The sequence below is a fragment of the Mercenaria mercenaria genome, chromosome 4 (assembly GCF_021730395.1).
Source record: "Mercenaria mercenaria strain notata chromosome 4, MADL_Memer_1, whole genome shotgun sequence".
NCBI classification, from domain to species: Eukaryota; Metazoa; Mollusca; class Bivalvia; order Venerida; family Veneridae; genus Mercenaria; species Mercenaria mercenaria.
This window is the reverse complement of record NC_069364.1, coordinates 79852991-79876817: the sequence shown is the minus strand read 5'-3', so window position 1 is coordinate 79876817 and position 23827 is coordinate 79852991. Positions and strand designations below refer to the sequence as shown.

Here is a 23827-nt window from a genome sequence, read left to right as displayed (position 1 = left end):
ACTTTTGGTAAGCATTCACTTGATTAACGCAAAGGTTCATTTTTGCTATGTTTGGTTTGCCACTTTCCAGGACAACCGTCCTTCAGTGCTTTCAGTGCTTTGATTTTCAGTAGTAGCACAGGTTCATGCTATAGTTATACATTTAATTGTATTAATGTACTGTAAATTAACGTTTTAATGTCATGATACACATTTTTTCAAATATTAAATTTGCGCAGTTTGTTTTGTCAGTATTAAATTTAGCTCAGCATTCTATATATGTGAAGTCCATTTTTTTCTATTCTGTAATATAGAAAGAACGGCTGTTTGAGCATGGAGTAAGTATGGTTTAAAGAAATGAAAAATATGTGATACAATTTAATATTTTTCAGTTTATACAACAATTGTTATATTCATAGTTATTATTATTATTATTATTATTATTATTATTCAATAAGAAGAAGAAACGCTGATTAATCTTGTTATCCTTTCACATACAGTTTTTTTTCTTTTCTGTTCTGGGGTGTAATATAAGAGATTTATCGGAGGTGAGGACATTGCACATGCTACTATTCCTTTGGTTATTCAGAAGTTCCATGTGGTCTGATATTGTTTGATTTTACCTAAGACATAAATAGTTAATCAGCCTTATATCAGAGTAAAACGCAGCCTTACACTCCTTGATGTAAGAAATGGGTAACAAGGTAAGTTTGTAGGTGAAAAATATAAAACATACTCAATATACATCGGTCTATGGCTGACGTTTTTCTTTATTGTATTCATTTTTTACCCCTGAGTGCCTTTCTGTGCACAGCATATAGGCAAAAATGAAATAATTTTCTTAACTTTGAATTTTTATTTGTTTTTGGCTTTCTCGGAATAAATAAAATCTGTAAAAAATCCTTTGGATGCAAAGAATGCAACCAAGCAGAATAATAGCAGACTCGGTTTAATTGAGTCTGTTCATGAGAGGTAATGAAATGTGCAACACCTCTCACGCCCTCTAACAACGGCTTAAGCGGAACTCTATTACGCATCAGTTGAATGGACTCTGTGATCCCAAAGAACCTGTCCGACCAGAAAATATAACAACACTGAAATCGTCATTCCGTTTATTTCCTTTATTTCCTGATTAAATAATTTCTATCCTTATTACATATTTTTTCCGATTAACAGCAATAGCATCTGAAGGAACAAGTCCGAGTATACGACAATTACGGTGATATTATTCCAATTAGAAGGTCTTTTTCAAGTTCAGTACTATAGGTCTGGCCGCATTACACTATAGTCTGTCTACAAATGTTTTCTATTAAAAACAACCATTGCAATTTGGTCGTCCTGATATACTTTACTCAACAATAGCTCACTTTGTGCATTTTATATACATATGACATAAACATAAAACCTCAGGCGCAGCTTCTAATGTTAAATAGTTGAATAACATTTCTATAAAATTTCATGACGGTCGGTCAAATCCTTTCGCAAATATGTACAAGAAACATTTACTTAGACGGACGAACAGGTGGAAAAAGGCAAATTGGTATTCCCCGCGCCGCAAAGTGGGGTCATATTAAGTCCGACCTTTCAACGTTATTGACGCGTTTTTTCTACCGCACATGGGATATAAACCACTAGAAAAATGTCCGATTCCATGCGTAGTGCTGCATGATTGGCTGCGCTCTCTGTCTGTTGATATTTGTCCTTGCTTTTACAGTTTTTTGCGGGTTTCGTTATGCAAAAGATGTTTCGATTTTACTCAGACAAAATGAATATCGTTTTTACAGTCATGTAATTTATATCTACAGGATACTACTTTGATAACGCTCTCAATTTAATAACAAAATACTTTCATTTATAGTACATCTGGGACTACCATAGTGTCACGGATTACCTTTTTTTACATTCACATATTTTGCAGACATCGGTGTACAAATACAGAAAGACACAGCTATGAAGACAAACTATCTGCCACTAACAGTTCTTCTTTTATACATTCTTGAACTTTCATGTGGGTATATCGTCGATAAGGTAAATCTGTGTTGTAGCATTTATATTTTGTAAATGTTGTGTTTACCTTGCTACTAATATTGTGATATTTCATTAAAGCTCACCTGAAAAAGCATTCAATGCGTTCAACTTGTGTTCGTGAATCTTAAAATGATTTTTTCAGTAGAAACTGTGCTTTACATTTGGTTGTCCACATAGTCATCATATTCTAAATAAAACTATCGTAGAATAATATAGACATCTGCAACTGAAGAAAATCGGGCTGCATAAAAATAATGGGAGATAAAGAGTTGTTAGCCTTTCTATAGATCTTTAACAAACTTAATTCGCCTTAGCTGATAAATAAATTTTACTGTTTTCAGACAGAGTATCATATCGAGAAAATTAATCATGGGACAGAAGAAGAAATAAAAATAACAGACAGAAACGGTAAATTAGTGGCCACTATTGGTCTGTATTTAGAAGATGTAAGTAGCCTATCCACGACATTTACCGTTTGGTGTCTCACGGGCTTATCTTATAAATATATGAAGACCATATTTTGAATGTTGCATCACCATGAAACTGTTTTTTTTCTTCTTATTTTATTTTATGAATGGCGGGTATAATAATGAACTGTCCGATCCCGTGCAAGAGATAGATATTATTGTCTTTACTTCGAGAAGATCTTGTCTAAAATAGCGTGCACTTCACAAACATTATTAGATAAATCGTTTATTTCATCATTTGATCTTTAAATTTTTGTTATTGAAAAAGTTTCGAGTGCTTTAATAATTTTATTTGTATAGATCTATATATATATATATATCTATCTATCTATCTCTATTATATAGTAACTTCAGCATAAAGAAACTAGAAAGCGGGTTAAGATATTTTTTTAAAAAGGAACTAAATATTTTTTACATTGGTTAGATATGAGAAATGGTACTAGATTACGTATGTTACACTTTAAATGTTACTTGATGCAGGACCGATCACCTAGCTCGACATATAAACCACTTTTACCGTCATACGAGTAATTATAAGTTGTTTGCATAATGTGTCTGTAAACTTAAGCGCCAAGACTCATTTGAAATACTTTGAACCTAACTATGCACTATATATATATATATATATATATATAAAAGAAAAACATCCAATGGGTTTCATATCAAAATCATCAGGGCAGACATATAAAAAAAAAATTTATATGTCTACCCTGATGATTTTGATATGAAACCGGTAGGTAGACAGAAATACAGATAGAGGAAGCCCATTGGATGTTTTTCTTTTTTATTTATTATATACTTGTCCAGGAGTAACTTTTAATATTTTCTATATATATATATATATATATGCTTGTTACCTTTTCTCGGCTATCTACTTAATTTGTGCTTTTTTTTTGCAGGAATATCAAAATATTCTACCAGAAGATTCGTACGTTTGTCTGATCGCACGCCTCGATATGGTAAAATATTATTCATATGCAAACAAAACCATCGGCTTGATAATGAAATAAATCTTGAAAACTAACTTAATGGTTATTTGTGGTCCCTGGGGGGTTTGTTGCTTGCATAAGGCGGAGCATACATTATACCATACTGCTCCAGATGAAAAAATAGACGTTACAGTGATGTTGCTAACAGGGACAATAAAATACAAATGTAATGCAAAGGTAAAGGATTCGTTCATTATGGTTGTACCCTTTTACAAGGGCCTGCCATCTCGACTTATGATGCCCCTTTGTCCTTAAACATCTACCTCACGATTTCGATACTTTAATGCCAGGCACCAGGCAGGAAGGCAATTGTTAGCCGGTTTCAACTGGCTGGCGGCTAACAAGTCGGCAAAATCACAATTGAACTCGAACCTTCGACCTCATATTCCCGAAGCTGTGTTTTTCGCTAATGTACAATATTTACAGTCGGAACGTGCAGTCTTTTATAAAGCAAAACACTGAGAGGACTGGTGTGGGCAGCGGTTGACAGCTTCTGGTAATTGGCATGAACAGTTAGCTTAAGTTTGGTGATTCTAGTTAAACTAAACTACTTTTGATTAATAAGCATTTTCAACCTTTCTTTTACCAAATCAAGGGGTAAAACTCTGCCTTTACTCTGTCAAAGGGGATAAAATAATATATGAGCAAAGCTCATGTGCTTATTGAAAAGTTTGTGAGGTTTGGTTAATTTTGTTCAAAATCTTTTTTGAATTATAAGCATTTTCTTTAACAAATCAATGGGAAACACCCTGCTTTTACTGGAACAAGGGGAATAACAGTAAATGTGAGGAAAGGTCATGGACTAATTGATAATTATGTAATGTTTGGAGATTCTAGTTATAACAAGAGCTTGTAGAACACTTGCATGACCTACTGAACTCAAAATCAATAGGGGTCATTTGCTGGTCATGACAAATCTCCCGATCTCATGATCCTAGGCCCAAGCGTTCTCCGGTTATCATCCGGAAACAGATTTGTCTGCAGACCGACCAACATCCAGCATCAAACATTAATATTTACAATATACCCCTCCTCCTTCGAATGAGGGCAATTAAATTTCAAATTAGAAGATGCCCAAGTATCCCTAGTCCTCCAATGCATAGTCGTATTAGGCAAGAAGTCAATAAAGGATAGTAGCGAAAGACAAAGAGACACTAATGTTTGGCTGCAATAGAGATCATCAACTTTGCATGTCCAATCACCCTATGAAGTTACAAAATTCTGGGTCAGATGGTTCTCAAGTAAACCGTTTTCCATGTTCAGGCCCCTGTGACCTTGATCTTTGCTCGGGTGAGTCCAAAATCAACAGAGGTCATCTACTCTGCATGTCCAATCATCCTATGAAGTTTCAACATTCTGGGTGAAGTGATTCTTAAGTTATTGATCCAGAAAGAGTTTTCCCATCTTCATGCCTCTGTGACCTTTCCCTTAAGTCAAGTGACCCCAGAACATTAAGGGTCATCGACTTTGTAATTCCTATCATCGTGATTGAAGGTTCTGGGTCAAATGATTCTAAAGTTATTGGTTGGAAACTGTTTTCAAAGTTCTGGTTCCTGTGACCTTAACTTTTGATCAAGTGATTCAAAAATCAATAGGGGTCATCTACTCTACATGTCCAATCATCCTATGAAGTTTCAACATTCTTGGTCAAGAGATCCTCAAGTTATTGATCAGAAACGGGTTTCCATGTTCAGGCCCCTGTGACATTGACAGGTGATTTTTTTTTATTATTTTTTTTTCAAATGAGATTTCATTTTGGTAAAAGCAGGCTATGAATATATTATACATAAATTACATAGATAAAAGACACTTCAGAATAGTTCTTAAACTAAAAGCAACCATAAAAGAATATTTACAATGATTTAAATGTTTCATTCAATTTTAAAACAACCAAAACAACTACTACTATCTCCAATATCAGCACACATCATGATCTTCGGGTTGCATTCAGTCATTTTTCAGCTGTAGATTAATATAATATGCTTCATAATCATGACAACATGCATGTTTAAGTATTGTTATATTTTCTGGTCCTTTGGAATCATGGAGTCCATTCAACATATGTATAATAGAGTTCTGCTTAAGCCGGTGCTAGGGGGCGTGAGAGGTGTTGCACATTTCATTACCTCTCGTGAACAGACTCAGTCAAACCGAGTCTGCTATTATTCTTCATGGTTGCATTCTATGCTTCCGAAGGGTCTTTTTACGAATTTTATTGTTAAAATTCAAATATTGAAAATTGAAATTTTTCTAACTTAGTTTGAATGATCTCAAATGATTTCATTGCAGTCTTCCGAATCCCGCTATTGTATAATTATCCGAGAAGAAATCGTACGCCAGAACGTGAATATTTGGGGACGAAAACACCGCAAATCTACCGGCGATTAAAAGGAGAATTTGTTAAAAATAATGTTTCTTTCGAATTAATTATACCCTTTAATGATATGTCAATCACAAACACAAGCTGGAATGTAATATTAAATCAAATTGAAGTGAAAAATAAATAGGATAACACCTCTTCTGATAAAGTTGAATCTCAGAAGCTTTCTGAAAGTTAAACAGACTTAAATTACGTAAAATTTATGGAGGGCATGGAACTACTTGTTCTTCGGTTCGGATAAGCGTTTAGACCGTAAATTTGTGGTATGGTAAATCTGTGGTCACGCTTCACTGCCCACAAAAATATATACAGCTGTTGTATTCCGTTTCCCATTAAATCCGTTTACCTCAGACGCGGAACATTACAAATGCCAAAACACTCGATTAGATACTAGTACGGTTGTTTACACACGTCAAGTAGCACGTTTACCTTTTGAGGCTATAGCCTTGGTTGACAATTTTGTTTCAGACACGTCCATAACACAGATACCTTGAACGATTTATGTCTTTTCATTGCTGGCAACAACAATGATATTTTACGGCTCTTTTATTTTCAGAGAAGTGATATTTCTGTGTGTTATGATCGGGTACCCCTTCAACCAGGCCTCAAAGGTATCGAGTCGAAAACTGAAAAATGTGGAGACCGTCCTTTATTTCGCCTGGCCGAACGTGACTGTGCTTTCATTGAAGATACAGAAAATGGTACGTTTTGTTTGACATTTTAACGGACCGATCACCTAGCTCAACATTTAAAACCACTTGTTCACATATAATTTTCTTTTGGCACTTTTACCGTCATAATTATTGCAATTCAAACTTTAAACCTAACTATGCACATGTAGCAGCTTAGACATTGTTTCAAGTGATAATTTAGTAACTGAAGCGATTTTCCCGCCACTTGCGTTTTTAGCTCACCTGAGCAATGCTCAAGTGAGTTATTGTGATCGCTCGATGTCCGGAGTCCGTCGTCTGTCGTCTGTCGTTCGTCGTCTGTCAACAAATAAGTCAGTCTTGTGTTAAGAGACCACCCAAGGGACAGGCAAAAAGTAGTCTCTTAAGACAACGGTCTCTTAGGACAAAGTACGGAAATTGGGCATAATATATTGGACTTAAGTTTTCACGTGGTTTTCACGTGTTGTATGTAAGAGACACATTGGGTAAGAATGCAGATAAAATACATGTTATTCATATCAATTTAATAGTTTAAAATTCTCTTTATTTTATGCAAGTGTTTCAAAATAAAGATTAACATATGCATGAAATATTTACATACATCAATAAAACTTTAAAGTGTAATAAAGTGTGTGTTTTACTTCGATAAAATCAGCTGAATTTCACCATTTTCTATCTAAAATGATTTCATTACATTACACAACAGTTTTCAACATAACATATGCATGAAATATTTATATACATCAATAAAACTTTAAAGTGTAATAAAGTGCGTGTTTTACTTGGATATAATCAACTGAATTTCACCATTTTCTATCTAAAATGATTTCATTACATTACACAACAGTTTTCAACATAACATATGCACGAAATATTTACATACATCAATAAAACTTTAAAGTGTAATAAAGTGTGTGTTTTACTTCGATAAAATCAACTGAATTTCACCATTTTCTATCTAAAATGATTTCATTACATTACACACAACAGTTTTCTTTTCATATGAAGTTGAATTTCAAACATGCAATTGCCTGTTAGTTATGTCAGTTCCAAGTTTTTATTTTCTTTCAAAACACTCATGAGTTCTGGTCTGCTTACATTGAGTCTCTGCACGGCAACTTACAAACATGTAGATGGTGTATGCGATAGAGGCTGTATTTTCCAACTGATCTTCATGAAATTTGGTCGGAATGATAATTTTGATAAAATCTAGGCAAAGTTTGAAAATGGGTCCTCTAGGGTCAAAAACTAGGTCACTAGGTCAAATCAAAGAAAAATCTTGTGTATGCGATAGAGGCTGTATTTTTCAACTGATCTTCAATGTATTTTGCCAGATTAATAACCCTGATAAAATCTAGGGAAGTTATTATCATCTTCATGAATTTTGGACAAAATAATTGCCTTCATAAAATCTAGGTAAAGTTAGAATATGGCTTACCTGGGGCCAAAAACTAGGTCACTATTTCAAATCAAAGAAAAACCTTGAGTATGCGATAGAAGCTGTATTTTTCAGTTGATCTTCATGAAATTTGGTCAGAATGATTGCCTTGATGAAATCTAGGTCGTTTTGAACATGGGTCATATGGGGTCAAAAAATAGGTCACTCGGTCAAATCAAAGAAAAACATTGTGTATGCGATAGAGGCTGTATTTTTCAATTGAATTTGGTCAGAATGATTGCCTTGATGAAATCTAGGCCAAGTTTGAATATGGGTTATCTGGGGTCAAATACTAGGTCACAAGGTCAAAGAAGAACCATGTGTATGCGATAGAAGCTGTATTTTTCATTTGATCTTCATAAAATTTGGCCAGAATGATAACCTTGATGGAATCTAGGTCGAGTTTGAATATGGGTCATATGGGTTTAAAAAGTAGGTCACTAGGTTAAACTAAAGAAAAACCTTGTGTATGCGATAGAGGCTGTATTTTTAGCTCACCTGAGTTGAGTTATTGTGATCGCTCGATGTCCGGCGTCCATCGTCTGTCTGTCGTCTATCGTCCGTCAACATTTAGCTTGTGTATGCGATAGAGGCTGTATTTTCCAACTGATCTACATGACATTTTGTCAGTAAAATCTTAGAAAAGTTCGAAAATGGGTTATCTTGGGTCAAAAACTAGGTCACTAGGTCAAATCAAAGTAAAACTTTGTGTATGCGATAGAGGATGTAATTTTCAATTGATGTTCATTAATTTTGGTCAGAATAAATACCTTGATAAAATCTAGGCCAAGTTTGAAAATGGGTCATCTGGGGTAAACAACTAGGTCACTAGGTCAAATCAAAGAAAACATTGTGTATGCGATTGAGGCTGTATTTTTCAACTGGTCTTCATGAAATTTTGTCAGAATGATTACCTTGATAAAGTCTAGGACAAGTTTGAAAATGGGTCATCTGGGGTCAAAAACTAGGTCACTAGGTCAAATCGAAGGAAAACCTTGTGTATGCGATAGAGGCTGCATTTTTCAATTGATCTTCATGCGTTTAACTTAGAATGATTGACTTGGATTGACTTGATGAAATCTATGTCAATTTTGAAAATGGGTCATCTGGGCTCAAAAACTAGGTCACTAGGTCAAATAAAAGAAAAATCTTGTATATGCAATAGGGGCTGCATTTTACACCGGATCTTCATGAAATTTGATTCGAATATGTATCTGGATAAAATCTAGGTCGAATTTGAATATGGGTTGTCCAAGTTCAAAAACTAGATCACCCGGTGAAATTAAAGAAAAACCTTGTGTACGCAATAGGGGCTGCTTTTTACGCTGGATATTCATAGAATTTATTCAAAATGATTGCCTTTATGAAACCTAGGCCAAGTTTGAATGTGGGTCATCTGGGTTTAAAAACTAGGTCACTAGGTCAAATCAAAGTAAAAACTTGTGTATGCAATAGTCGCTGCATTTTGCGCCGGATCTTCATGACATTTGTTCAGAACGTTTGTCTCGATGACATCTAGGCCGAGTTTGAATATGAATTATCTAGGGTCAAAAACTAGGTCACCCGGTCAAATTGAATAAAAACCTTGTGTACGCAATAGGGGCTGCTTTTACACTGGATATTCATAAAATTTAGTCAGAATGATTGCCTTGATGAAATCTAGGTTAAATTCGAATATGGATCATCTGTGATCAAAAACTAGGTCACTAGGTCAAATCAAAGAAAAAATTTGTGTATGCGGTAGAGACTGTATTTTTCAATTGATCTTCATGAAATTTGGTCAGAATGATAGCCTTAATGAAATCAAGGTCAAGTTTGATTATGGGTCATCTGGGGGTAAAAAACTAGGTCGCTAGGACAAATCAAAGAAAAACGTTCTGTATGCGATAGAGGCTGTATTTTTTCAATTGATGTTCATGAAATTTAGTCACAATGATAACCTTTATGAAATCTAGGTCAGTTTCGAATATTGGTCATCTGGGGTCAAAACATAGGCCACTAGGTCAAATCAAAGAAAACTTTGTGTATGCAATAATAATTGCATTTTGCACCGGATCTTCATGAAATTAAGTCAGAATGGTTGCCTTGATGAAATTGAGGTCATGTTTGAATATGGGTAAACTTGAGTCCAAAACTAGGTCACTAGGTTAAACCAGTAAAAAAAACTTTGCATATGCAACAGGGACTGCATTTTACACCTGATCATCATGAAATTTGATCAGAATGTTTGTCTAGTTCAAATCTAGGTCAAGTTCGAATATGGATCATCTGGTGTTAAAAACTAGGTCACCTGGTCAAATCAAAGAAAAACCATTTGTATGCAATAGGGGCTGCATTTAACACTGGATATTCATAAAATTTAGTCAGAATGGCTGCCTTGATGAAATCTAGGTCACGAGTGGCCAAAACACTAGGTCATTAGGTCAAATCAATCAAAGTACTTGTTTGAGACCTTATGTTTGGTTTAATCTTAATAAAATTTGGTCAGAATATTCGTTTTCATGAAATCACTAGTCAAACATGTTTACACTGTTATGGTGTGTTTCTCAGGTGAGCGATCTAGGGTAAACTTGACCCTTTTGTTAAGTTTATCTTCATGACATTTGATCAGAATAATTGCCTTGATGAAATCTAGATAGGTCAAATATGGGTCATCTAGGTCAAAAAGGAGGTCACTAGGTCAAATCGAAGAAAAGCCTCGTGTATGTGATAGAGGCTGTATTCTTCAATTGATCTTCATGAAATTTTTTCAGAATAATTTCTTTGATGACATCTAGGTCAAATTTGAATATGGGTCATCAGGAGTCAAAAACTAGGTCACTAGGTCAAATCAAATAAAAACATCGTGTATGCGATAGAAGCTGTATTTTTCAATTGAGCTTCATGAAATATGGTCAGAATGTTTGCCTAGATAAAATCTAGGTCGAATTTGAATATGGGTTATCTGGTATTAAAAAGTAGGTCACTAGGTCAAATAAAAGAAAAACCTTGTGTATGCGATAGAGGCTGTATTTTTCAATCGATGTTCATGAAATTTGGTCAAAATGATTGCCTTGATGAAATGTATGTCAAGTTTGAATATGGGTCATCTGGGGTCATAAACTAGGTTACTAGGTCATATCAAAGAAAATACTTGTTTAAACCCAAGAGACCGCATTTTTGGGTCCAATCCTAATGAAAATTGGCCAGAATATTTGTTTCCATAAAATCACTAGGTCTAACATGTTTACACTGTTATTGTGTGTTTCTCAGGTGAGCGACCTAGGGCCATCTTGGCCCTCTTGTATTAATTGTATACTTTTCATCTGCACTGCTTTTGTCTATCAAAAATTCATCATTGATAGTAACTAGTTATGGACCACAACAGATGGATATTTCTGTTATCGTAAGGTATTAGGCCCCTAAGGCTAGTAATGTTTGAAAAATGGCATTTGCATGGTATATTCTTACAGTTGGCCGTGTTTTGCATTGTGTTGCAATTTTTGAACAACTTTAACTGTGCCGTTTTTAATAAATTTTGTATAATTTATGGTATATCCTCAAGCTCAAGTAGAGACAAATTTCAAGGTGATGGGCACTGTCCAAAACGTTTGCAGAAAACCATTAATTTTGATAAAAGAAACATCAAACTACATGTATTGGTAAACAATTATAAAATACAAAATAAAACTGTCAATATCATTTTTCTAGGGTGCCTCAAGTAAACGGATTTAATGAGACATAATTCTAACTCTAACATTGAAAAATTAAGGTCGAGTCTTTAGTGACTGTTTTAAATTTTTCTCACTCCATTCAAAAATAACCTTGGGACAGAAGTAAAACTTACCTACATTTGTTCCACAATCTAAAGTGTAAAGTCAAAATAGAGAACTTTTACCATATGTAACTCAATATTTTTAAAGATTTCTAACTCTGCCCCCTTCTGTTTCAGAGGTAAAGTCACTTTGAACAGCAAGAAATCGCTTATCAAATGATAAAATATCCACTATTGTACAATAAATTAATAATAAGTCTTGAAAAAAGTAAAAACTTACTAGAAAAAAGGAAATTAAGGAAACATTATTTGGTCCCAAACTTCACAGGAATGATCCTTGGGTGGCCCCCTTTCAAAATTGCCCAAAGATTTGAATTCCTTGTAGAACTCCGAAAGCAAAAACTTTAAAAATCTTTTGTCCAAAACCGCAAGGCATAGAGCCTTGATATTTGGCATGTGACATCATCTTATGGTTGTCTATGAAGACTGTTCAAATTGTGCCCCTGGGGTTAAAAGAGGCCCTGCCCTGGGAGTCACAAGTTTTACATAGATTTATATAGAAAAAACTTTAGAAATCTTCTTGTCTAAAACCACAAGACCTATGCCTTTGATATTTGATATGTAGCATTGCCTGTTGATTCTCTACCACATTTGTTCAAATTATAACCCTGGGATGAATAGTGGCCCTGCCCCGGGGGTCTAAAGTTTTACATATATTTATATAGGAAAAAAACTTTAAAACTCTTCTTGTCTGAAACTGAAAGGCATAGGCTTTTGATATTTGGTATGTTGCATTGCCTTGTGGTCCTCTACAAAAATGTTCAAATTTTGTCCCTGGGGTGAAAAGAGGCCCTGCCTAAGGGGGTCTCAAGTTTTACATAGACTTAATATATAGGAAAAAAACTTTAAAATTCCTCTTGCCTGAAATGTAAGGCATAGGCTTTTGATATTTGGTATGTTGCCTTGCTTAATGTTCCTCTAAATTGTTCAAATTATGCCCCTGGGGTGAAAAGAGGCCCTGCTCTTGGGGTCCCAGATTTAACATAGACATATCTATAGGGAAAAATCTTCTTGTCTGAATGTTCAAGGCCTAGGCCTTTGATATTTGGTATGTAGCATTGCGTGGTGGATCTCTAACAAGATTGCCCAAATTATGCCCCATGGGTGAAAAGAGGCCCCACCCTGGGGTCACTTGTTATATGAGTTATATAGGAATAAATACTTAACAAAATATTAGATGATATTTCCTAGACTGCTTAATTATAATTATCTGATGAACCCAAGTGATTAGGGGGGGGGGGGTCACTTGACTGTGACCTTGACCTACTGACCTACTTTCTTGTTTTTTAAGATACAGCCTTGAAATTTGGATGACATGTACAGTTTTGCACACCGATCTTAAAACTGACTTTCAGTGACCATGAATGTGACATAATGACATACTTTCTAATATTTTAGCATCAGTTTGCCATTTTAAACATGTGCTCCTATTTCTCAGGTAAGCGATTCAGGGTCATCATGACTCTCTTATTCCAAGGAACTCGGACATTTACAATATGGCTGTGTTGGTCTAATACCTTGTATTTATGTAGATGCTTTTTAATATATAGAGATTTCCGCTCCCGTCGCAATAATCATTTTGAGATTTTGAGTTTTAGTGATGTCATCGTGTAGACCTAAATCTCAAACAATATACATTGTAAATATAAATGTGATATTGCTCTTGTCACAGGAACTGATAGGGAGAAACGGGAGACTCATCGCAAATGCACTTATTACCCATACCCAGTCACCGTGTGTGTTGAAGAGGAATCGTACTGCAAGATAAAAGGCTGGTTCTTCCATGCCTGGAAATGTAAAAGTTGGGGAACAAGATGCAAACGATACGAAATAACTTACAGAATGACCAACAACTGTCCTACGCTCTAACAATTAACTGACTTCCTTAGCATAGTTCATGACCTAATTCGTCCCGACATACACAATCTGCTGTAACCGTTGTCATTTTTGTATTCGTCTAACTGTTTATTATGCTTTTGTATAACCAGTTCTACTTCATACTGAATATGTAAGCTGTCTGCCTCGATGGAGTATATTTAGGTTATACATTACATATTGAAGTCATTAAGCACCACTTTAAAGTTATGTTTTGACGAATTAAAACTTAAAAGGTGAATAATCACATTTTGATAAAGTAATTGAATCGCTCTAAAGTTTAAAAGTGACCATTCAAAGCTACTGAATGTTTGATTTTCACTGCAGGTATTCTAAAAATTTTATTTTTCTATCCTGGTTGACCAACCAAGATAGTATTTTAGCATATGTTTAAGCAATGATATGAATATAAAATCTATTGAACTATATTTGTCAAAGATTTACTTTGATAAATATACATCAAGCTTAAATTCATTAGAACTGCAATTTTATAAAAAATTTATTACCTCCCTTAACCTACTAGGGTTGGTTAGAAATAAATGAATTCGGAAGCTATACACTGTTTAAAATTTGGCTCTTGGTTCAGACTGTTGAAATATCCCAAAATCTAGAAAATGCTAATTTAAAACTAAAAATCATATTTATATAAAGAAAAGAATAGTCTGCATTTTGAATATTTTCAGATTAAAGGGGAGTAATAACAATATTTCATAAAAGTAATAAATAGACATCTAACTATGTATTGGGTCATTTTGACCATTTAATAAATTTCCAACAGAATATACAAAAAAGATGACATAAAATAATGTTTAAATGAGATTGACCACCTTTCAACAGTGGTAGAAATACGATACCAACACTGTTACCATGCACCGTTGCTTATAGTTACGATCAAATGTATAACATCAGATGAAAGCGCAGCATATCCTTTTTTACGTGTTAATCATAACATCTGCTTATGGCACATCAAAATCATATATAATTTTATGTACATAATTATATTAATATAGATCTATAGAATACAGTAAATAATTTTTTTAACGAATATAAAGTGGTTTTCTTTAACTTTTTCCCTTAGATTTATCTGAGAAAATGATTCGAATTTCATCGTATTCGGTACAGTGTACAAAAAAGGATTCATGTTGGACCTATAAATATATAAGACAACATAAATTTAGGTCTTCATAATCAACTTAAATCACCAAAATACTATGAACCAATATGATATATTCTAGGGATGGGAACGAATACTGAAATCAATATTCGAATATTTGGTTTGCCATATTCGAATATATTCGAATATTCGGTTTGTTTTAATGGAAGCTTTATATTCTTATTAAGTGATTGGCATATACACAACGTATTCATTTATTTAAGGCGTGGATCATCGTACGTAATAAGGCCAAAAAATGCCGATCCTAGCGTTTTATTTCACTATTCTGTCAGTATAATCATGAACATAATTAACTAATTCAGTGTTTTAGCTTCAAAATGATACAAAAAATCAAAACGATTATAATTTAGACCGTCGCAATTTTATCTTAAAATAGCAGGTCGTCCCATTTATACACGTGACGCGCTGTTGTATTACCGCCGCCATTTTGAAAATTTTCAATCGTCGTGTAAAAAGCAAAGCAGACTTAGACCTCCTTCAACATGAACTTAAGCATCAATCATATGTTATTTCTTGATTTTCTTATAAGGTACTTCAAAATTTAATTAGAATACTGCCGATGGCGGATGAAACCCGATTCTGCGGATGGTCTGAAACGTCGTACAAAATATTGTGAAAAGATCGGCAATATCTGCAAGTTTGGTATTGTTTTCGAAAAAAAATTCTACAACTTGTTACATAAAACAGGCGCCAATAAAAATGAACAAAAGATAAAGAGATATCATATTTGCGCCTAATACAAACTGTATTAGGCGCAAATATGATATCTCTTTATCTTTTGTTTAATATAACGTTATACCAATATAAGTGGTGTTGTAGGTATATTCTAATATGACCAAGGCTCGACAAATCCACTCGTCTGCTCGTAAATACGAGTAGAAATTACTTCCGGGTGAATGAAACTTGTAGTATTCGTCCTGCGGGACAAGTGTGTTTTTTTCTATTAAAATGGAGCCGGATAAAAAAAGATGTAAAACGAAAGTTTATTTGATAATCCATTCAATTCCGTTCAGGTAGTTCTGCACGTTAGGATCGAAATTTTTTCTACAATGTAGAATTTGATTAAACTCTGATTTTTCAAAACTTTCGAATATACTAAGAAAATTCAGCAAATAAAAAGATAGGGTCGTGTGCTTGATTTTTTGCTAGGCTGATTTGAAAAGTTTCGACCTCATGCAATTTTTTATAATGGGAGTCTATGGGAAAAATGCAATTTTCTTAACATTTTTGCCAATAGAAATTTTTCTACAATGTAGATTTTAATGAAACTTCTCACAGTCGTAAATAAACATGTGGCCTATAATATGGTGAAATAAAATGTATGGGTCCGTGTGCTTATTTTTGAGATATCTGGCTATGAGTTAAGCGAACCTCCTATTTTAAGCTAATTTTAAGGCACTATTTTGCATTATTTAACGTGTAAGATGTTTTAATATATCATTTTAATTTAAGAGAGATAGCAGCAGTGCCATTTTAATAATTTACTCACGGGTTGTCCTTAACTCATAAACTGATTTGCGTTTCCGTACGCCGAATCCAGGCATTATTCTACGTTTTCCGGATAAATGACGTTACACCATCACTTCCGGTTTATCAAACGTGCAGAACTACCTTAAGATACCGCATTATGATCGCACAAGATTCCGCCAAGTGCCATTTTTAATGGACTTTAAAATAGATACTGTCTGTAAAAAATCGTTTTTTTCGTGAATTGCAGGACGAGTACAAATTATAGCAGGACGAGTGAAAATTCCTTGCACCTCATCGTGCAGAACAAGTTGTTCTCAAATAATTTGTCGAGACATGATGACTAACAATGCTTAATCATATGTTTAACGTCGCGGGAATGAAATAAAGCCATTACATAAATTTGATAATACACACTTTAGTGCAATGAAGTTTTGACGTCGACGTCGTTTAAAGTATCGAAGACGTTCGTCAAATTAACTTGTTTATAATAGTTAAAGAAAGTAGATATTTTTATGTTTCCGCTGAAAAATCTTACATGTGATAAAAAGAATATTACATTTGTGATTTTCCACATTGACTTTATTAAACTCGTTGAATAAAATTTATAAAATGCTAGGCAGAGCCGCGCATTTTATTATTTTATTCAGCGAGTTTAATGAATTCAATATGAATAGACACTCATGTAATATCCTCTCTTTAATCACTACAACGATATTGTGTTGACGTCACGTCGACCTGACATATAGCGCCATGTACCCAAAATAAACAAACAAAATGTACGCGTCGGGAAATAGCGCTTTCAAATTAAATCAAATATTTTACTTAAAAACATATTTAAACGAAATGTCACATAGCAACGACGTCGACGTCAAAGCTTTATCACAGTACAGTATTATCATTTTTATGTAATTGCTTTATTACACGACCCGATTTGTTTACCTATAAAAGTATTAAACAAGAAAGGCTGAAAACTGTGTGTTATTATTCCACAATTTATTTTTCTGACTTCACAATCATTACGTCATAGCTTAGACGGCAATGCGGCGCGCTAGAAAGGAAATCAACAAAAATCAGGCAAATATTTGATGGATATCGTCAAGAACGTACATGATAATAAATAACGCGTCAGAACCGAAATAATATATCTCAAACAGTGACTTGTGCGTGAATAAAATCGTTGTTTGTCGTTTAGATGCGTATTATTATATCACTCGGGCTGTGCTCTCGTGATATATTCCTTCGGAACTAAAGTCCAAACAATTATTTTATTCAATCACAAATCAGTTTGAGATATATTATTTCTTAATATAAGATGAAAGCGGTCCGCCACAGTTCGATATTCCAAAATACATTCTAAAGGTGAAGATAACTTTCTTATTATTTTATCATTCGAAAAGTAAATAAAACAAAATACTGAACGATTTATTATTATTATTCAATAAGATTCATGTAAAGCATTACATCATATGATATTTATCACAAGGGGTAACAAGTATTGTAGATAATAACATTATTATGGTAAGTTTGGAAGTTTAAGGCCACTTAATGTTTGGACAGGGAGTGCCGGAGCAACTGTCTGTCCAAACACAGTCGGTCGAGAAGAACCAGCGAGCCTGAATGAGTAAAAACGAAGTGCTGATCGAAGCAAATTTTTTGTCCATAGACAGTTGAAAGTGCAATGTTATGACAGTGAGTGCCGAAGCAACTGTCCAAGCCTGCAATATTATGACAGGGAGTGCCGAAGCAACTGTCCGACATGAATAGCAAAATAAGCAAATGGCAAAACCTGTTGCGAATAAGGCAAGCTATCATTGGAATCCACGGGCAAAAACGCAAATTTACTTGAAACCAATCAAGTCAAAAACTTGGCAAGTGCAACAATAAACTACGCAAACTAGGCAAATATGGCAAGCGCAACAGTAAACTTAGCAAGCTAGGATTGCCAGATCACTTGGGCAAAACCTAGAAACGCAAACAGAATTGCAGGCTTACAATCAAAATTTATCTAACCGCGATTCAAATTACGCTGTGTATTATTACTACAAATACGTCAGTCGAATAGGCCCCCAAACCGACGGGAATGAGGGCAAGGCCCCAACATCGATTTAGGAGAAAATTCGACAGATAGATACCATACAATATCAAACTAGAAAATGCTTTTGTAAAAAAGCGCATGTCTCCCCCAATGCAAAGTCCTATAGGCACGAAGTCAATAGGGGTCAGGAGCGAAAGTCAAAGAGACACTGATGGTTGGCTGCAATAGGGATCATCTACTTGGCATGTCCAGTCATCCCGCTAAATTTCAACACTAGTGGCCTAGTGGTTCTCAAGTCACTGTTCAGGCTCCTGTGACCTTGACCTTTGATCAAGTGACATCAAAATAAATAGGGGTCATCTGCTCTGCATGTCCAATCATCCTATTAAGATTCAACATTGTGGGTCAAGTGGTTCTCAAGTTATTTCCAAAAAATGATTTTACATGAACAGGCCACTGTGACCTTGACCTTTATTAGACTGACCCCAAAATCAATAGGGGTCATCTACTCTGCATGTTCAATCATCCTATGAAGTTTCAACATTCTGGGTCAAGTGGTTCTCAAGTTATTGATCGGAACTGGTTATCAATGTTCAGGCCCCTGTGACCTTGACCTTTAACGGAATGACCCCAAAAACAATAAGGATCATTTACACTGCATGAACAATCATCCTATGAAGTTTCAACATTCTGGGTCGAGAGGTTCTCAAGTTATTGATTGGAAATGGTTTTCCATGTTCAGGCCCCTGTGGCCTTGACCTTTAACAGAGTGACCCTAAAATCGTTAGGGTTCATTTACTCTGCATGACCAATCATCCTACGAAGTTTCATCATTCTGGGTCAAGTGGTTCTCAAGTTACTGACCGGAAATGGTTTTCAATGTTCGGGCCCCTGTGACCTTGACCTTTCACAAAGTGACCCCAAAATCGTTAGGGGTCATCTACTCTTTATGAACAATCATCCTATTAAGTTTCAACATTCTGGGTCAAGTGGTTCTCAAGTTACTGACCGGAAATGCTTTCAATGTTCAGGCCCCTGTGACCTTGACCTTTAATGGAGTGACCCCAAAATCGATAGGGGTCATCTACTTTGCATGTACAATCATCCTATGATGTTTCAACATTCTGGGTCAAGTGGTTCTCTAGTTATTGATCAGAAACGGTTTTCAATGTTCAGGCCCCTGTGACCTTGACATTTGACGGCGTGACCCCAAAAACAATAGGGGTCGTCTACTATTTATGTCCAATCATGCTATCAAGTTTCAACATTCTGGGTCAGGTGGTTCTCTAGTTATTGATTGGGAATGGTTGTCAATGTTCAGGACCCTGTGACCTTGACCTTTGACGGAGTGATCCCAAAATCAATAGAAATCATCTACTCTTCATGACCAATCATGCTATGAAGTTTTAACATTCTGGATCAAGTGATTCTCTAGTTATTGATCGGAAATGGTTTTCAATGTTCAGGCCACTGTGACCTTGACCTTTGGCGGAGTAACTCCAAAATCAATAGGAGTCATCTACTCTTCATGACCAATCATCCTATGAAGTATCAATATTCTGGGTCAAGTGGTTCTCTAGTTATTGATCGGAAATGGTTTTCAATGTTCAGGCCCCTGTGACCTTGACCTTTGATGGAGTGACTCCAAAAACAATAGGGATCGTCTACTCCAGCAGCCCTACAACCCTATGAAGTTTGAAGGTTCTAGGTCAAATGGTTCTCCAGTTATTGCTCGGAAATGAAGTGTGACGTACGGACGGACGGACGGACAGGGCAAAAACAGTATGTCTCCTGGGGGAGACATAATAATAAAATAATTTTGTGTATAAGCAGTGAATTTTGCTGGCTCGCGTGTTCAACCCTCGACCGACAGAATTTTTACGCCACAATAAATTTCAAGAAATTTATACCCCAAACATTCTTAAAGAACATTGTGCAAACTAAATTTTCCTTCATGAAATAGTCTCACGTTTCCAGCTCAGCAGACTTCTATAGCAGAAGTATTAAGCTTTACATCCAAAGCGCTTAAACTATTCACACTATTGCTTTAAGTTTTTATCCAGTACATCTCTAATATAGTCTAGATAAAACTCTAAACCGACATTATTTAAATGGACGCCATCTCGTCTCTAAAAGTTAGTTGCAGAATCAATGTCAGGAGATACAATATCATGTTTGCCAGATGAGCGGACCAAATATCTGCCCCAGCGATTAACCCTTGTACGCTTGTTCTCTATGGTACGCCACGAATTGACTGCGCCATCCCACACCCGTCTTTGCAGTATATCGATCCAAATAATTGTTGCTGAAGGAAAAGCTGTTCTTAGGTACTTAACCTCTCTGTTGATTAGGTTTTTAATTTGGAAAATTGAAAGAGAGGTCAAGTCATTTTCCCCTAAATGAATAATAATGGCTTTGGGTGGGGATGAGAGCAGGACTGCAGCCTCAATAGTGCGGCGAAAAGAGAACCAGTGCAGACCCCTGACGGCCCACCAGGCAATTGTCTTACCTGGCAAGCGAAGGTTGGGTTTCCAGTAGCTTTAGCTCTTATCCCGGCCCAATAAGGGATGGAATCACCCAGTATCCAAGCGTCTAAATAAAGAAGTAGTAAAATTAAATTATAAACTCTTGGCTAATTGCTGACGTCAGCAAAAATGGGCACTAAATATTGAAAAGAAAAGCTAATTACGAATATAAGTTCTATAAGACTTTGAAGACCAGCGACCTAATGACTTTATTACTTCAGCCGAAAGACCCGCCCGCGCTAAATCAGTTGCTCTACCTATTCGAAAGCTATGCGACCTATAGAGTCCTGAATATTGAGTTCTAGCCATGCACTTAGCAAGAACTCCGCAAAACTGTGACCTTGAGACTGGTATGCCGTTCACGTGGCAAAATAGGGGTCCTTGGACGTTTGGTCTAAGGCCCAAATAGTTTGTTAAAGCTTTTACGGGACAAAATTGATGTTTAACACTTGGAAGTTTGATAGAAACATGATTGCAGCGCTGGTTAGTTTTGAAGCGGTATAATTTGACTAACATGTGTGTATCATTTCTTGAAATTGACACATCACTTAACTGTATTTGGCCACCCACGCCAGGTCTTGGGGCGACTAACTCGCTTACTCTGAATAAACCAAAATAGGCCATTAAAAGTAATGCTAAAAATAGAACTGGCTCATAATGATTAATTGCGACCTGTGGTAAAACCGAGCACACTGCAACTAATACATTCCAAGTTAACGGTGCTATTTTGTCCCTAGAAATACGTTTCCTATGGCAACCCTCAAGTAGGGGGGCGTGTAGCAGCAGGGAAGAGTGAAATTTTGTTCTATTTTTTGCGGAATTCAGCTTTATTAAATTACGGATAATGACTTTGCACGCGATACAGTTTCAATATGAAAATGATCCAGCATGTAAATTAAAAAATAGAAAATTATTGATTTATATTAGCAGGAAGGTCTAATACGTATCAGTTGTTCCAGATATTAGGTATTTCCCATCAGTAGTAGTTTAAGTCCTTGATTCATATCTAACGAATTTACATTTTTAGTTACTACACGTTCATCGTTTTAAAAATAAATGTCCATTAAATTTCCAAATATATTCTTACAGATTTTAGAATACTAGATATCCTGTGAAATTTTTATTTTCGTTTCACAAGACAGCTCCGCCACGCGATATATTAATCCGTGTTCGTTCATATGTAGTGGCATTGATGACCGAAGGCATGAAGTTATATCATATCAAAGCCATCTTATATGCTTCAGTAAATTTTATGATCCGCTCTAATTAGTGAACCTCGAAAGGATTTCCTGTTCTGATAACCTAGGTGACATATGTTTTATCATGTCATTTTGCATAAAAGTTACGTAATGATTTCCGGTAGATCACTTAAAACAGCAACTTCATTGATATGGAGCCGCTCGATTCCCCCACTCCTCCCCAATTATGTACATGTCATTAAAGTCGGAGAAAAATAAATACTATTATTATTTATATATATATTATTTGAAGTTGTAGAAAAATAGATATATGATAACAAATGGCATTTTAAAATGTAAAGTACAAGTTTTATATGTGTATGATGTGTGGAATTAGACTTGAAATGCTTGTTCTTTTCTGACGAAAGTAAGAATAAAGCAGGCTTTTCAGGTAAGATATAATAAAAAATATACATGTCTTTAATCAAAGCATATATACAGTAGAATAAATTACTTGACTGAAATCATCTTTACTGTGGCAAAACATTTCGTAATATAATGAAAATATTATGTATGTTTCATTAAAAGTAATAATTCAATCATAAACTTTATAAATATCTTCCTTTGTAACATGTATTTTGATTGGCTAATTTATTTAAAAGTGTAACTCAAGCGAGCGATACGCGCTAAGCGTATAAATTTGTACGCTAAGCGTATATTTTACCCGGTAAACGCGTAAAAATACACGGTGAGCGTGTACTTTATAGATCTACCGATTGAAATACACGGTAAGCGTGTAAATTTACACGGTAAGCGTGTAAATTTACACGCTAACCGTGTATTATGGTATCGCTCGAGCGATTTCAGACTTTTGACCCAAACGGTACGTCATACACAAGTAGCATTGATCAAGCGACGAATAAACGGCCTGCCGGCTACGACAGCACGGCAACAAAAATTCAAGGAGCCAATAAGGGATTGCATAGCTTTCAACGTTGTTTTAGGTTTCGACAGTATATCTTGAATTTTTTTTGACAACTTCTTGCAATTTTGACACAGGAATTCTAACAACCATTTCGTTCGAATCCAATTCTAAACCCAAAAATACCAAAAACTTCAACCGGACCTACGGTTTTGTCTGTGGCTAACGGGACCTTTAATTCAGACATTGTTGACTGAAAACAGTGTAATGCTACGGCGCAAGATTCCTTGCTTTTGGCGCCGCCTAGAAAGTCATCAAGATAATGAATTAATTTTGCCGTATTTAGTCTCGATTTAACCAAAAATTCTAAAAACCTTGCAAATCTTTCAAAAGTGATGCAAAAGGAAGTGCCTTATCAAAATAAAACTTGTCATTAAACCTAAAACCCAATAATTCAAAGTCTGACGGAGTAATCGGTATTAGACGAAAGGCACTCTTAATATCTACCTTAAATAATTTGCAATGCCTTTCTAGGTCTTGAACTAATTTGACGGCCTCGCTTTGATCATAAAATTGTAAATATTTTTCCAGGACTGAAAAATCAATTGGTGAGAATGTTAGTGTAAATACATCGAGATTGCATGGTTCTTGTGAAATATTTCTATTTTTGTGCCTGTCCTCGACCTTGGCCTCTGAAGTGTTGATATTATGGTCGGGCGCGAAATGCCTGATTTGTCGGAAATCTATTAACATTTGGCGTAGTATATGGCACAGGTGGCAGTAACGTACCTAGGATACAGTATTGGTCCTTGAGCCATATGCACTTAAATTTACTACAATTATAATGTTTTCTTAGGAAAAAAATGACAAAAAGCTGTTTTG

The 23827-nt window shown here is 35.2% G+C and overlaps 1 protein-coding gene across 1 annotated transcript; it reads left to right on the top strand.

Annotated features, from left to right (window-relative positions):
• The first annotated feature begins 1852 nt into the window (after nt 1-1852).
• On the top strand, nt 1853-17657 carry LOC123553517 (uncharacterized). The gene is made up of 5 exons (XM_045343219.2): nt 1853-2007; nt 2349-2453; nt 3374-3433; nt 6400-6544; nt 13439-17657. The coding sequence occupies exons 1-5, from the start codon at nt 1930-1932 to the stop codon at nt 13633-13635; spliced, it is 585 nt and encodes a 194-aa protein (XP_045199154.1). The 5' UTR covers nt 1853-1929; the 3' UTR covers nt 13636-17657.
• Nucleotides 17658-23827: the final 6170 nt, after the last annotated feature.